General features: G+C 34.9%; 4 protein-coding genes across 8 annotated transcripts; 2 read left to right on the forward strand and 2 right to left on the reverse strand.

Moving 5' to 3' along the window:
* Positions 1–254: 254 nt before the first annotated feature.
* Positions 255–3,298, forward strand: LOC17877553 (RHOMBOID-like protein 9, chloroplastic). Of its 4 annotated transcripts, none has more exons than XM_023779443.1 (7): positions 255–406; positions 841–1,253; positions 1,344–1,509; positions 1,613–1,778; positions 2,020–2,190; positions 2,285–2,439; positions 2,845–3,298. In XM_023779443.1, exons 2-7 carry the CDS (start codon positions 851–853, stop codon positions 3,098–3,100), a joined length of 1,317 nt encoding a protein of 438 aa, XP_023635211.1. In that variant the 5' UTR covers positions 255–406; positions 841–850; the 3' UTR covers positions 3,101–3,298. The 4 variants fall into 4 exon arrangements, with proteins under 4 accessions (XP_023635211.1, XP_023635212.1, XP_006283765.1 ...); XM_023779444.1 differs by lacking the exon at positions 255–406 and adding an exon at positions 422–490; XM_006283703.2 differs by lacking the exon at positions 255–406 and having other exon boundaries at positions 1,359–1,509.
* A 1,762-nt stretch (positions 3,299–5,060) lies between these two features.
* On the forward strand, positions 5,061–6,230 carry LOC17878635 (B3 domain-containing protein At5g38490). Its single transcript, XM_006285505.2, has one exon. It carries the CDS (start codon positions 5,061–5,063, stop codon positions 6,228–6,230), a length of 1,170 nt encoding a protein of 389 aa, XP_006285567.2.
* A 361-nt stretch (positions 6,231–6,591) lies between these two features.
* LOC17880839 (14-3-3-like protein GF14 psi) lies at positions 6,592–8,778 on the reverse strand. Of its 2 annotated transcripts, none has more exons than XM_023777890.1 (5): positions 8,704–8,778; positions 7,432–7,943; positions 7,211–7,333; positions 7,012–7,128; positions 6,592–6,868 (listed from the first exon to the last, which is right to left on the reverse strand). In XM_023777890.1, the coding sequence occupies exons 2-5, from the start codon at positions 7,912–7,914 to the stop codon at positions 6,812–6,814; spliced, it is 780 nt and encodes a 259-aa protein (XP_023633658.1). In that variant the 5' UTR covers positions 7,915–7,943; positions 8,704–8,778; the 3' UTR covers positions 6,592–6,811. The 2 variants fall into 2 exon arrangements, with proteins under 2 accessions (XP_023633658.1, XP_023633657.1); XM_023777889.1 differs by having other exon boundaries at positions 7,432–7,941; positions 8,698–8,756.
* Positions 8,779–9,978: 1,200 nt separating this feature from the next.
* Positions 9,979–12,882, reverse strand: LOC17879100 (ubiquitin receptor RAD23d). Its single transcript, XM_006283846.2, has 12 exons — positions 12,740–12,882; positions 12,159–12,317; positions 11,986–12,057; positions 11,825–11,880; positions 11,659–11,715; positions 11,384–11,561; positions 11,101–11,250; positions 10,942–11,007; positions 10,797–10,844; positions 10,611–10,717; positions 10,434–10,512; positions 9,979–10,330 (listed from the first exon to the last, which is right to left on the reverse strand). The coding sequence occupies exons 1-12, from the start codon at positions 12,803–12,805 to the stop codon at positions 10,211–10,213; spliced, it is 1,158 nt and encodes a 385-aa protein (XP_006283908.1). The 5' UTR covers positions 12,806–12,882; the 3' UTR covers positions 9,979–10,210.
* Between the last annotated feature and the right edge of the window lie 2,135 nt (positions 12,883–15,017).

A 15,017-nucleotide genomic window follows, 5' to 3' on the forward strand; every position in this document is an offset into this window, starting at 1 on the left:
TCAACATTTTCTTTTTTGTTGTTTTGTTGATTTTTGGGATCAATTATCATCAGAAAAAATCAAAATTTAAATATATATATATATATATATATATATATATTTATGAAAAATTTAAAAAAAAAAGACAAACCAAATGGTCAATTCTTGAGTTGTACTTGTGACTTGTGAGTCAGTAATGCTCAAGAATAAAACTATATCTTTGTGTGTCAACTTGATAAAAATATCTAAAGTGACACAATTTGAACCATTAAATAAAAATATTGTCTTTTGGTTAGGTTCTGTTCCTAAACGTAATTTTCACAAGACACTGCTTGCTTCGTTACACGAACTCTCAAAATTTTCCTAATCCTCGCAACCACAAATCTTCAATCTTTTAAGATAGGATCAGGTTCTGAGTTCAACAAAGGTAAAGCTTTTCACTTTTTTTCTCCAATTCTGATACTTTTCAGTTGTGTTCGATTCTCCTTTCTTTAGAAGTCTGAAGGAAACGGTGAGGAAGAAGACAATTTCTCACTTGAAAGAGTTGGTTTTGATACTTGTTTTTGTTTAGCTGTTGGGTTCTTGAAAAAAGTTATGCCCTTTTGTTGTTTGATTAAATGCCCCAATGAGATTATCCTGATTCTGATCTCTGTCTGTTCTGTTTCGGTGGTGCAATGGTTTTAATCCCAAATAGGTTATGTGATTATCTTAAGCCTAACCCAAAGTTTCGATTTTTCAAGCTTGTTAGTTAGGTTCATCTCTAAAGTTTGTGTTTTATCAAAATTGTTCACATGTTTTTGTGAAAACCTGATTTGGGTTTTGGTGATATATGATGATGACATGTTGCTCTGAAATGGACAGGACCTGGAAGATGGCAATGTTTCCTCTTCACCATGAAGTCCCCTGTAAAGGAGAAGTATTGTTTGATTCAAATGGTTTAAGACGTTTTTCGTCTGGTGGCAGTAGTAATGGTTTGAAACATAGAACAATAGCTGAGGCAACCACGCTTGGCAGGGATTGTAGGATGAAGAGTTGTAAAAAACCAATCCCGTTTTGCAATCCACTTAGAGGAAAATTATGTTTGGTTAGGGCGTCATCAGAGAGCAAGGTTACCAAAAAGAGGATTCAATTGTTGGATTCTTACTTTGGGAAGCTTCAAAACGAGGATGAGAAGCCTTCTGTTTCAACGGGAGATGATATTGATAAGAAAGTCGAACTCAATGTGGATGAAGAGTTGGATTTGTTGAGTGTTTATCTTGGCAAACTCCAGAAAGGTATAATACAATATTCTTGAATTTGGTGTCTTGTTGCTTGATCTTTCTGGTGTTCCTTCTTTTGTTAATGCTTACTAATTTGACTCTCAGATGCAAAATCTAAAGGTTTAGTCCCGTCTACCTTGGACGTAGTCAAATCAGAAGGCGGTTCAGTAGCAAGCAAATTGAGGAAGACTGGTATCGAAAGTAATAATAATCCTTTTCAGCAGCTTGATGATGATGATCAGTCAGAAGATACATTGAACTTCTATGCTGTGTAAAAACTCTTCAGTCACCTCTGGTTTTTCTTAGTTGCAATGCCATGCGGGTTCTTCTTGATGCTTAAATATCTTCTGTTCTTGTTTTCATTAAAATTGCAGGAGCATATTAGCATCCATAAATGTCGGAGTGTGTCTGTTTGAAGCGGCTGCACCAGTTAGGAATAACGATATGGGACTGCTATCGCTCCCGTTGTTATATGGAGCAAAGATAAATGATCTAATCATGGCTGGAGAATGGTGGAGGCTGGTCACACCAATGTTTCTGGTACAAGACCAACAAATTGGGTCTGTTCTTCCATTCTTTACTGTTTCAAAAACACACTTTACCAAAACAACTGGAGATTTTCAAAAAGCTGACAGCTTTATTTTCAAAGTTATAACTATATCTTGCTTTTCGCCTCATGTCGCTGCATCTTTTTGTATACCACATTTAGTACCCTTGATGACTTGGATTCATGTAATTTTCCCTTGTTTGTCTTTGAATCACTTTCATTTTACATCTGCAGCACTCTGGAATTCCTCATGTAGCCCTTAGCTCCTGGGCTCTGCTTACTTTTGGACCAAAAGTCTGCCGTGACTATGGACTATTCACATTTGGTCTCATTTACATTCTTGGAGGAGTCTCTGGTAATTTCATGAGCTTTCTGCATACACCAGATCCTACAGTTGGAGGAACTGTAAGTTAACTAGCTAGTTTGTCCCATGTGATGTTACCAAATTGCACTATCTGTTACTGTTCTTAATCGTCTTCGCATATATGGTTCGGTGCAGGGACCAGCATTTGCTCTAATAGGAGCTTGGCTTGTTGACCAAAATCAGAACAAGGAGATGATCAAAAGCGATGAATATGAGGACTTGTTTCAGAAGGCCATTATTATGACAGGATTTGGTCTCATATTAAGCCATTTCGGTCCAATTGATGACTGGTAAGCTTTTAGCATCCATCAATATTTCTTCAGATAGTTGTTTCTTGTTCAGCATTTTTCGATCTTTGTTTTGATAAGTAGTATGATCAATGGATCATAAACAGGATTCATAGAATCCAAACCACTAAACTCGTTCTTTATTTAGTCGACTAAAGATCGACAACATAGACTAGAATTTCTTATCCAAAGAATCTCTAAACCAACTTAATCTCCCCACCATTTCTCCAACTCTCCTTTACAACCTTCAGCTCTGAACTCACCCCTAAGTAAGATTTTTTATATGAGCTGGCGAAGCTGCAGCACACTGAGGGCCTGAGGCTAGTAACTATATTCTTGCGCCAAACTTAAGCAAGAACATCTTATTACGGGTTGTATGTTTTGCTTCTAACATATGAGTCGTGACAGGACAAATCTGGGAGCACTTATAGCCGGGATTGTGTATGGATTCTTCACTTGTCCGGTGTTTCAACTTGGAAGAGGAAGTGAAAGACAAGAAGGGACTGTGACTGTTGGACCAGAGAAAGAGAAGAATGCTGATCCGTGTAAATCGTTTCTGGTTTTCACAATCTTTATCGCGGTTCTTGTGACTTCTGTGCTACTCCTTGGAGACGGACCACTGGACTTCCCAACGTATGATGATGTTGTCTATTCTCTCATTTAGTGTTATCATCAAGAAATAAAAACTATATAAGGAGACGTATGTGTGTGTGTTCTTTGGTAAACGAGGAGAGTTCTTTGGTTTGTGGTAAAGCAAATTGAGAAAACTTGTATATTGTGTTTCCTCTCACACTTTGGTTTTTTATAAATCCAAGTTTTGTTGGTTTCTCTTTCACTTGTAAAGATTATTAACTCTTTGAGACTCCACTCTTTTTGACCAAAACGGTTTATGACCGCCTAGGTTTGAATCCGGAATTTCACCTTAATTGAAAGGAAATTTACAACCGCGGAAGTTTGAATCCGGAAATTTAGTCAGTGTGTTACAACGGATTGTTTTGTAAGAAATGAATTTGTACATATTTAATTTTTTGCTTTGAGACAAAAAAAAAAATTTAAAAAAAAAAAAAAAACGAAGCTAAAAGAAACTGGGTTAGTTAAATATTGGTACACAAATAAACTGAAAACAAAAAAAAAGAGATCAATAATTTCATATTTAGTTCTCTCTCCACAATAGAGACAAAGTCACTAGATGGTCCCTAACTCTATTTAACATAAACAAAAAATAGGTTTTATTAATATAAGAAAGACTAGATGATGTGGACAATATCTGATGATACGTAAGTTGCATTTAATAAAAGCGTTCGATAACTTATTTTTAAACATGTTAAATAATTTGTTATCGTGATAAAATACATATTATCTATCAAATTAATACTAATATTATTCATCACTGATGACATAATTCGATGATACTGTTTATCAGTGATTAATAGCATTCGATAACTTATTTTTAACCATGTTAAATAATCTGTTATCACGGTAATTTACATATTATCCGTTAATTTAATATTTATTGCTAACTAATCGATAATATTATCGATAACTTATAATTTGTAGCATAACATATGGTTAACTATAAATAATTTAACTAGATTACTATAAATTTATCAAATAAATTATAACGTATAGCAGTAACATATGATTTACATAGTTAATAAAATAAATAACCACAGATGTTATAGTTGATATTATAACCTATTCATTTTGATAAATTATTCAGAGTTGGGGAGAAGGAGCATCACGACGTCACCGTGGTGGATCCCAAGCCGATGCATTCCGGACAGCGATCCTTCTTGTATTGGTTTGTACATCGACGTAGGTTATGATACGTCCGGTAGTCACCGTCTCCGTCGCCGAAAATTTATGAGAGACCTAATCGGTGAGAGGGATGTGATAAGAGATGAAGATATCATGGAGCTTAGATCAAAACTATGAGAAGGTTTTTCTTTTTCTTCTATTTCTTGATCTGTCTTGTTTGTGAGAAAATGCGTTTATTGTTGGAACACCATTTGTGTAGAGATCTAATTCTTCCTTCTTTTTATTTTGTTTGTGATAAAATTTCTTTACAAAACAAAATGAAACTGGATTAATGGAGAGAGAGAAGTTGAATGATGGAGAGAGAGAAAAGACACAAGCGGTGGTGTGTAAAGTTTCGGTGGATAACATATTTTTTTAAGTTGAAAATAGGGTTAAAACAGTCAAGGAAAATGATAACTAAATAACAGTTTATGGAGTACAGATATTTAATTTTTTGTTTATTTAGGTACATCTAGCGTAGTTTCCCAAAGAAACTTCCTAAATTGTTTTCTCTGCTCACTCTTGGGAAAAAGGAAATTACCAATATGTAGGGACTAAACCGTAATTATAACATAGCCCTATTCACCCGTATTAACGAAATGTAACTTGTGCACAACGGCTATAGTTATTTACTAATCACAATAATTAAAACTCAAAATCAAGAAAAATGGAAAAAACACAAAAAGCCCTAACCCCTAATGTAAATATATATGGCAAGACCAAGGCACTCTTGTTTCTCAGTTTCGCTGAGTTTCTCTTATAATATATTCTTGGTCCTCACGTCTTTGTTCACTTTTCAGAACTTTTGTGTTTTCCTTTCGATCACAATGACTATGTATCACGATTACGATCATCTCATGGATTCAGGTAAAGATATGTGGTCTGATTTTTGTTTACTTGTGGATGCTGCGGTTATGATCGAAGAAGAAGAACACCAACAACGTCTTCGTCTTCTTGAAAAGAAACGAGAAGAAGAAGAAGAGTCGTCCAAGAGGTTCTTCTATGTGTTCCCGAGGAAACCTAGGTCTTCTTTGGTGAAGAGAAGGTACACACAACAACAAAACCCTAATGGGGTTTCTTCAACGACGTCTACTTCATCGCTTACTGATTACGAAACGAGAAGAAACACTACACGAAACCCTAGTTTTGATGAGCGTATGGTGTATGACGCAGAAGTACGTGCGAAGAAGGGGAAATCTAAGATTGTGTGTGAAGATTATGACTATGGAGAGAGTGATGAGGAGAAGAGACTCTTTGAGAAGAACATGAAGAGGTTTGTAAGAAACCTACGACGAAACTTTGGTAATAATCTTGATGGGTCTTCTTCGACGTCTTCCTCGTTCTTGAACCTTCGTTTTTATGAGCCTTCGTTACTCCTAGGTTACAACACGACTAATGAGACGAAAGAACTACCAAACCCTTGTTACCAATCTTCGTCTCCATCTTCATGTGTAACGGAGAACACAAGTCGCAAGAGGCGTGCTGTGCAAGAGAGGAAGAGTGGTAAATTCAAGAAAGCAAAGGTTGCTTTTTCCCCAAGGAGGATGGATACAGAGGCACCGGATTGGATCTTTCAGGTGATGAGAAGAATGAAAGCTGATGACGAAAGGCCGATGCTGATCTTTCAAAGAGGTCTAACCGCGAGTGATGTGACATCAGGCCAGAGCCGTCTCTTAATCCCATTCCAGCAGCTAATCAGAAACGACTTCTTGACGCCAGGGGAGAGTCAAGCAATGGAGAAAGACGAAAACAACGAAATCGAAGACGAGAATATCGGTGTGGGAACGATTCTTGTGAACCAAAGATGTGAAAAGTGGGGATTACGTTTCAAGATATGGGCGATGGAGAAGGACACTGGTCATGGAACATTGAATTATGCTTTGAACTGGGGGTGGAACGATGTCGTCAAGGGTAACCACTTAAAAGCCAAGGACAAGATCAGTCTTTGGACTTTCAGGTGGCGTGGAGTACTCTGCTTTGCCCTTGAGAGATACTAAGCTCTTCTCTGGTCACAATGTATCAATGTTTATGTCTCTGGTTGATCTAAAGGTTACCTTCGTCTGCACAGCCATCAAACATGAGGTTATGGTCTGGTAAATTCTATTATTAATATAACTTGTCTGACTCCTCTGTTGTCTCAAATCTTTTACCAATGTTTGAAGTGAAACTCTTTGTCATGAATATGGTTTCTTGTTTTGTTTACTTTAGTTATTGCATTGATTCAATTACCTTTGGTTTCTTGTAATATTATCTCAAAGCTTAATGTGATGCAAATGATCGATTCTCCTAAAATGCTCGATACAATACAGTATCAGTGTTGTTGTCTACTCAGTGAGAATAAAATTAAGAAAATTGCAGTAATTGAAAAAAGCAAGTTTTGATTTCATTAAATGGAGAACATGAGCTTTTAAAGGAACCTAAAGGAGAAAACAATCGCAAGTAGAGTTTTTCAAATTGTTTCCCCAAACAAACAAACAACAATAAAAACAGTGTCCTTATAAGAATCCTGAGCTATCTCTCACTCAGATTATCACATGAAAGTTTCTACTTTTATAAAGTGACTTCCACTTCTTCGGGTTTACTCAGCGCCATCAGGCTTTGATGCTGCCTCCTTGATCTCATCTCCTGCTTCGTCCTAATGATCAGAAGGAAACAATTATGTCAGTTACAGAACTAAGAAGCACTTAAGAGCATATTGCCATCTAAAGTGCCTAAGTTGAAGTTGTTTTAAGGAAAATAGTGAACAATGATCAATGTAGATATTTTGTTGATGCTTACTGTCATATCTGAAGTCCAGAGAGTGAGATTGTCTCTAAGAAGCTGCATGATAAGTGTGCTGTCCTTGTATGATTCCTCACCCAAGGTATCCAATTCAGCGATAGCATCGTCAAATGCCTGCACAATCCCAAAAGAGATCATATAGTGAGATTATATTTAACAATTTCACATGAAGAAGTGAAATCAGGAGTACACAAACCTGCTTTGCGAGGCTGCAAGCACGGTCAGGCGAGTTCAGGATTTCGTAGTAAAACACAGAGAAGTTGAGGGCAAGACCAAGTCTTATTGGGTGAGTGGGAGCTAACTCAGCAGTGGCAATGTCCTGCGTTAATACCAAGAATGTAAAACAGCAAAGTCAAATATAGCCACACAAGAAAATTACATTCAAAACTGTTGTAATGAAGTAAAGAATTCACTTACCGAAGCAGACTTGTAAGCAACCAAAGTGCTTTCAGCAGCTTCTTTCCTCTCAGCACCAGCCTTAAACTCAGCAAGATACCTATGGTAATCTCCCTTCATTTTAAGGTAAAACACTTTGGATTCAGCTGGTGAAGCAGATGGAATAAGATGAGCTTCAAGAACATTCAAGATCCCATCACAGATTTTGCTAAGCTCAGTTTCAATCTTTCCCCTGTAATCCTTGATAATGGCAACATGATCTTCATTCCCTTTGCTCTCTTCTTTCTGCTCAATCGAAGAAATGATCCTCCATGAAGCTCTTCTTGCTCCAATCACGTTCTTGTATGCAACAGAGAGAAGATTCCTCTCTTCAACTGAGAGTTCTTCAGCATCAACAGTTTTTGCAACTTTCTCCATGAATTCAACCATTTCTTCGTAACGCTCGGCTTGTTCAGCTAATTTCGCCATGTAAACATTCTCTTCCCTTGTTGATTCAGTCGACATCTTCGAATTAACAATCTAAAACAAATCCTACAAAATCATGAAACAATTGAATCAAACCAGAACTTCAATTAACATCTAAACACTCATTAACTTAACCAAGTTCTAACCCGAATAAATCTAAGATTCAAGAAGTAAAACCAACAAAAGCAGAAACAACTTCACACAGTAACCCAAATTCACATCTACACACTCATCCACTTCATCAAAGCTCTTCACAAATCAAGAATCTAAAGCAAAGCAAATACCAAATAAACCAGAAAAAAAAAACTAAACGAAACAAAGACCCAAATTAACATATACATACTCATCCTCAATAGTAAACTCTTCACAGATTAAAAACATAGAGCAAATTCTAAAGGCATAAACAATGTAATCAAACCAGAATCCAAATCCAGAACAAATTCGATAAAGCAAAAAAACAAAAAAAATAGAATCAAAACAATAACCCAAATCAACATCTACACACTCATCTACTTAACCACGTTCTTCACAGATCAAGAACACACACGAAATCTTCATCGATTCCGAATCTAGATCAAATCCTTCAACGCAAAAACTCAATTGAATTAAACTAAAACCAGAATCAAGATCTACTACTGCAAATCGTTCAAAATCAGAAACTACTGAATCAAAACCAAAACCCAAAACACTAATCGAATTAAGTACGAACACTGAATCAGTGATACCTCAACGAAACGATCAGATCAATCTCTAGAATCATCAGATCTACACAAACCAAGAACAAGAACGAAACAAAGATCTGAGAGCGAGAGAGAGATCTACCTTTTTTTTTTTTGCGATTGAAGATCTGATTCGAAATGCTTCAAGTGGTTTCAAAAAATTGGAATAAGGAAGAGACTGAATCTGATACAATCGAAAGTGGAATAATAAATAAAACTGTTTTCGAGGCGTAGAGTTAAGAGATCCAGTGAGAGGTTGACAAGTGTCGGATGCTGAAGATGACCGATTCGATGAATCTGACACGTGTTTAGCCATGCTAGTGGTAAGATCTGTTTTATTGAACTCATATATAAATGGGCCAATGGGCCTAATGGGTATTACTATTTTGAAACAGCGACTCTTCTTCTTCTCTCACTTTAGTTTCACTTCTCAGTTCTCTCACACATGACATAACTACGTTTTATTCTTTCACATAACTACGTTTAAATCCCCATAACGAATTTTTTTAAACTAAAATGTTTATATTGTATATTATATTTAGTAATTTTTTTTGTTTTATGTAGTATTTAAGATTATATAATTGTATTTTCATTGTTAATTTTATGATTTAACCATTGAAATCATACATTAGAGTTTAGTCCTCTATAGTAAAATAGCTAAATTTCTCTCTGAACTCCAAATTTTGCTCATAATTCAGAATTTTGGGTTCAAAACCCGGTAGCGGAAATCTTTTGTTGAAATTTTGTTTTAATCTAATCTGAATTCATAGTTTAACAAACAGTCCGCTGTAGCACAATGGCTAAATTTCTCTTTGAAATCAAAATTTCACATTGAAAACAGAATTCCGGGTTCAAAGCCCGGCAGCGGAAATCTTTTGTTTTATTATTTAAAAATAAAATAAATTAAATTAATGTATATAACTAATCTGAATTCATAGTTTAACAAACAGTTCGTTGTGGCACAATAGTTAAATTTCTCTTTGAAATCAAAATTTCATATTGAAAACAGAATACCGGGTTCAAAGTCCGGCAGCAGATATCTTTTGCTGAAATTTTGTACTGTTTTTTTTTTGGTTATAGTTTTGTTTTCCGTTTCACAAAGAATATAAAGTTTCTTATCTTTGGTTCCAATATAACAAATCGATTGCTGCGGAAGTAATGATTTATTGCGATCAAATCCCTATCTAAATTCCCCAAACACTGTGTTTTTTCCATCAAGATCATGTCCTCCAAAATCATTGTGTTGTGCTAAATCATTGTGTTGTGCTAAATCGAGAGGAATCACCATCTAAATTCAGATGAGTCCCTGTAGCACCAAAATTTGCTAATAATGGTGCAACTGAGACCAAAAGAGAAGATTCAATGCCTTCTAGGAAAATGCAAAGAGAAGAACATCTTCAAACCAGATAAACTATGATAGTTTTAAATGTAACATAAACACATCAACTCCCATGAACATAAACATGAAACTGTCAAATGGCATTGGAGAAGAGATTATCATATTTCAAAAGAAGAAAAAAGAAAAGAAAAAAAGAAAAGACGAAAAAAGAAACAGAAAGATGGGTCTCTGAGTTTAGGAAGGAAGAGGGAAGGGATTTGTTTTGTTTCTTCATCCATCATTGGTCTTCAAACTCGTGCATGTGATCTAGAAGGTAGTTAGCTGCAAGTTCTTCATTCTTGTTACACGCAAAGAACACCTCTAAGACCATCGCACGATCAAACCCCATGGCTTCGAGCTGTTCCCCAAAACAAACAATAACAAAATCACAGTTCAGTACACAGCGCCATATATTTTGATTAACAAGTACAGATGCAGATGCAAAGATCAGAGGAACAAACCCGTTCAATGGCTTCACGCTCTTCAGGTGTAACGGTTACAGCTTGTGGCATTGCTGCTTCCAACTGTTCCATAACATTCCTGGCGGCATTGGTGAGATAATGAAATGTCAGCTTAAAGGCTTTACTAAACAAAAGAAAAAATGAAAATGTAATTGAGAATGGTGATCTATAGCTCACTCTTCTCCCTCGACAGGTTCATTTATCAAGCGTAGGAAGTCAGCCTGGTGCTCTTGAATTAGTCGCACAAGCTGCGGGTTTTGTTTACCAAGTTCCTGAAGCATAGGCTGCAGCAAAAAACAGTATTAGTGAAAAATCAATATCATATATTCTGCCAAATAAAGAATATGAGGTTAATAGTTTTACCTGTAGAATTTGTGGGTTTGCTTGTACCATAGCTCGCAAGGCTTGGAACTATGAAAAGGTAAAAAGAATTGCAGAAGTCTTTTATATGAGAAAAATAATTCAAATGAAGTTTGTTAATCTCCAATGGAAAAGTATTGGAATATACCTGCTGACTGTTACGCAGGAAGTCAAGATTACCAGCTCCGGCGCCAGCATCCGCAGCAGGCATGCCCTGGATGCAGACAAATAAGAGTCGATGTCAATAAAACAAATTCACAAGGGAAAACTAAACAAAGAAATAGGTCCATAAGTTTGAAGACTCTACCTGGGGGAACAGGTTTAATGGATTTGCGTTTGGACCACCAGTTGCAGCTGCTGGAGCTGCTTGTTGGGGCTGTGCTTGAGGATTTGCTGCCTGTTCACCAGTAGATGGGGCTTGAGCAACTGGCGGGACTTCAGCTTGAGCAGGGATACCCTAAAATGTATCAAACAAGAGTTCAATAGACTAGACAGAGAAAATGTTGCTTAAGTTCTTTCAAACCGAAAACAAAGGTAAATACATTATATTAAAGGAAAAAATAACATCAATAAGTGGAATGAAATCATACTGAGTACAGATATTCAACGGCTCTTTCAGGGTTGTTGAAGGCAGCTCTCAGAGCACGAACAACAGTGTCACGATCCCAACTACCTCCACCCATGTCAAGAATTTGCTGAACAGTAGACTCTAAAGTAGTTCCAGCAACAAGGTTTGACGCTGCTTGACCATACACATCTGTTTGAACCCTGTTTATACCAAGAAAGAGGAAAACATTAAGATGATCATCAATCAATGCACTTGAAATTCGACAATGTATATAGTAAAGTTCTGAAAAGTGCTTACGAAGCAGCAGCAGCAGCTGGAGCTGCAGCGGTAGCGGTTCCACTTGTAGGCTCTGGACTGCAAAACGCAAGAAAAAATAACAGAAAATGAACAAGGCAGCAAATACAATAAGAGACTGATAAATTTCCTTTCCAAATTGAGGTAAATCAATGTTAGAGGAACTCACACTGACACAGTTGGAGCAGAAACCTGAGGTGTAGCTACTGTCTGAGCAGGCTGAGCCTAAGAATCCAAGCAAATCCATTAGACATAAAACTAGGAGTATGATCTAGAAAGCCTCAAACACCTGAGTAAACCATAACGATAATACATAAGAACTTTATTCACCTGAGTAGCACTAGGTGTTGGTGTTGGTGCAGGTGCAGATGCGGTTGATGCGCCACTAGAAGAAACCTTGGTCTGTATTTTATCAAGATAAATGGTAAAAACTTGTTAGCATTCTAATTAAAAGAATCCTATCACAAAATACTAATGTGAAAACCGTGAACCTAATACATCACCTTGGACAACATGATAACAATGAAACTTTTCTCAACAACATTGTTCTCTTCCAATGTAGTCTCATCCTTTAAAACCTTCCCTTGGTGGATCAGCATCTGCTTAGCAGCAGGGTACTGCGCACCTTGAACAGTTTCTATAGCTTTTTTGACTTCAGAAACCTGAAACATCACACAAAAATATTAATATGCATCTCAATAATATTGAAACATAGTGACTATTGAATTGAATTGTGAATTTATGAGAACTTGTACAGATGGATCCAAAGTATAATTAGTTCCAGCATAATCCTAATTCGAAACAACAACCCATACAATCACTATACTCACAGGCTCACCAAAAACCCTAATTCGAATTCATGAATCCGTTTACATAAACGAAAACACGAATAGTCACAACCCTAACAGTATGGTGCAAAAGAAACCTAGAATTTCAAATCAAACACTAACGAGATTCACTAATCAAACCACACAAGAACAAAAAAAATTCCCAAATCAAAACTACGGAACCAAATCAGACCTAATCAACAGTTACAAGAAACGGAGAAGACGATTCGAATTCGAAGAAACCATTAAGTATTTACCGTATCCGCAGGTTTAACTTCGATCTCGAAGTTCGTACCACTGAGCGTCTTCACGAAAACCTTCATCGTTTCGGAGAATTAAGGGAAAAAAAAAAAGTAGAGAAAAAAAAAATAAAGAGAGAAGCTTAGAGAGAGAAGCAAAGTATAGAGAGAGACCGCTTTTGGGGTATTGAGTCAGCTTATATATCAACACAATTAATACGTAAAGGTTAATCGTCTACGTGCGCGTTTATATTAACTTTGGTGTGTCAAGATTAATCATGTGAAGATCACGACAGTGTGGTGGTTTTTAAGCCGTTGGATTAATAATGGAGTATGGGATGTGGTGGAGATGTGTATAGGTAATTGTAGACTCTTTCTCAAAATCAATTAAATTACTGCTTTGTATTTGGAAATTTTGAGTATATCTTTCCTATAATCTTTTTGGCATGCGATATTTACTCAATGAGATTAGTAATTGTTACATAATCTTATAAAGTTATAAGAAAAAATACAAAAAAAAAAATTGTATTAGATCAGACTTAATTTTACTTATTGGATTTTGGAAGAATCAAAATAGTAAAATTTATATTTTGATTTGATTGCAAAAAAAATCATGTTAATAATTTAATTATTTTTTATCACAAGGTGAATCTCAAAAAAAATTCTTAATTATTTACAATATTTATATTCAAAATAAACCATTCCATCTTAAGGTCAATATGCTGATAAATATTTAAAACAATACATATATATATATATATATATATATAATAATAGAAAATATGTATTTGCAAAATTAAGCATTAACCATCCATTAAATTAAGCTAGGTCTCTAACATTAATATTTATAAGTTAAGCTAGGTCTCTAATATTTATTAATAATATATTTATATGTATAAATTGATTCTGTCAAATATTACAATTTTAGATGCTATGTATATATTTTTCTAATGAAACTATTTTTTTTCAAACACCTAATGATTAATAAATTTATATCTAAAAATAGTTAATTGATTTAAATATAACTTATATAAGATAATTATTGAGAATACCTAATGATTACTAATTTATATAAACTTTTTTATAGACAAAGATAACATAAGCAAATCTAGTTCAAAATTTTAATCTTTCATACTACTCCTTTGTCAATCATGAATTTCTTCTATCCTCACCACTAAGGCAAAGGAATCAGCTCTAATGGATTCGCTTTAAAGCGATAGTGCAAACTATACACGGATCGAGAAACCATTATCGATTGCGGTATACACGTTTATGGAAAAAAAAATATGAGCCAAGGTTGAAGTAGCAATTATTAAGTTTTTTTTAGCAATTGCTAATTTGATTGCCACCACACCGCTCATAGAACCCAATGAACAAAATCTGTTAGAAGTAACTGAACTTCATACGTTCTCTTCTATGTTCCTAGATGAATCAATGTAGAATATGTCATCTTCCAAAGGACCATGTGCTCAGTAGATCAATGGAAACTCTTATCTTCTTTCAAAGATGTGAAGAAGCTTTTAGGATGTAACAATATGTTAATTTTAATTATTGGGGTTTGGAAAACTCAAAATAAGAAAAGGTATATTTTTGTCCGAAAAAAAAGTTATACTTTGATTTAGTTGCAAAAAAATTTTTGATGTTAATAAGTTAACTTTTTTTAACCAGTCGGTAAATCACAACAATATTTTTCCTTAATTATTAACAAAATTTCTATTCAAATTAGCCATTCCATCTGAATGTCAATATGCTGATAAATATATAAAATAATACATATAAGTAACTTTTAAAATAATAGAAAATTTTGTATTTTCATTTACTATCCAATAAATCAAGAGAGGAATATAAAATTATATATATATATATTGACTCTTTCAAATCTTACAATTTTAATTGCTATGAATATATATATATATATATATATATACATTAATGATTATTAAATTTATATCCAAATTTAGTTAATTAATTTAAATATAAGAAAAGATTGAGAATACCTAATTTCAACCAAGAGAAAAATAACATAAAACTAATAGGTAAAATCTGAAGAAAAATATGGTTGAAGGTTAGTAGTCTATATTATGAGCTTCAGTCCACACTCCATTATGACCTTATGTTAGTCCTCCAAATGCTATTTAGGAATTAACTCGTCTATATTTTGTTATACATTTTTGCAATAGATCAAGCTATGTAATTATCCGAAGCCTCTACAAGCATGGATGTACAAAATGTGAACTTCTAATGAATGGTTCTTGTTTAATCTAACAAATTATGGTATTGAAGCAAGCTTTGTGGC

Source organism: Capsella rubella, unplaced genomic scaffold (genome assembly GCF_000375325.1).
Source record: "Capsella rubella cultivar Monte Gargano unplaced genomic scaffold, Caprub1_0 scaffold_7, whole genome shotgun sequence".
Taxonomy (NCBI): domain Eukaryota; kingdom Viridiplantae; phylum Streptophyta; class Magnoliopsida; order Brassicales; family Brassicaceae; genus Capsella; species Capsella rubella.

Coding starts and splice junctions, on each gene's coding strand:
- LOC17878635 (XM_006285505.2), top strand. CDS start 5,061: ATGACTATGTATCACGATTACGATCATCTCATGGATTCAGGTAAAGAT.
- LOC17879100 (XM_006283846.2), bottom strand. CDS start 12,805: ATGAAGGTTTTCGTGAAGACGCTCAGTGGTACGAACTTCGAGATCGAA. Junction 10,845..10,941: donor TCCTGCGTAACAGTCAGCAG/GTATATTCCAAT, acceptor ACCTTTTCATAG/TTCCAAGCCTTGCGAGCTAT. Junction 10,331..10,433: donor AGCGTGAAGCCATTGAACGG/GTTTGTTCCTCT, acceptor TTTGGGGAACAG/CTCGAAGCCATGGGGTTTGA.
- LOC17877553 (XM_023779443.1), top strand. CDS start 851: ATGGCAATGTTTCCTCTTCACCATGAAGTCCCCTGTAAAGGAGAAGTA. Junction 1,510..1,612: donor ACATTGAACTTCTATGCTGT/GTAAAAACTCTT, acceptor TTAAAATTGCAG/GAGCATATTAGCATCCATAA. Junction 2,191..2,284: donor ATCCTACAGTTGGAGGAACT/GTAAGTTAACTA, acceptor GGTTCGGTGCAG/GGACCAGCATTTGCTCTAAT.
- LOC17880839 (XM_023777890.1), bottom strand. CDS start 7,914: ATGTCGACTGAATCAACAAGGGAAGAGAATGTTTACATGGCGAAATTA. Junction 7,129..7,210: donor CTTGCAGCCTCGCAAAGCAG/GTTTGTGTACTC, acceptor GGGATTGTGCAG/GCATTTGACGATGCTATCGC. Junction 6,869..7,011: donor TCTGGACTTCAGATATGACA/GTAAGCATCAAC, acceptor TCTGATCATTAG/GACGAAGCAGGAGATGAGAT.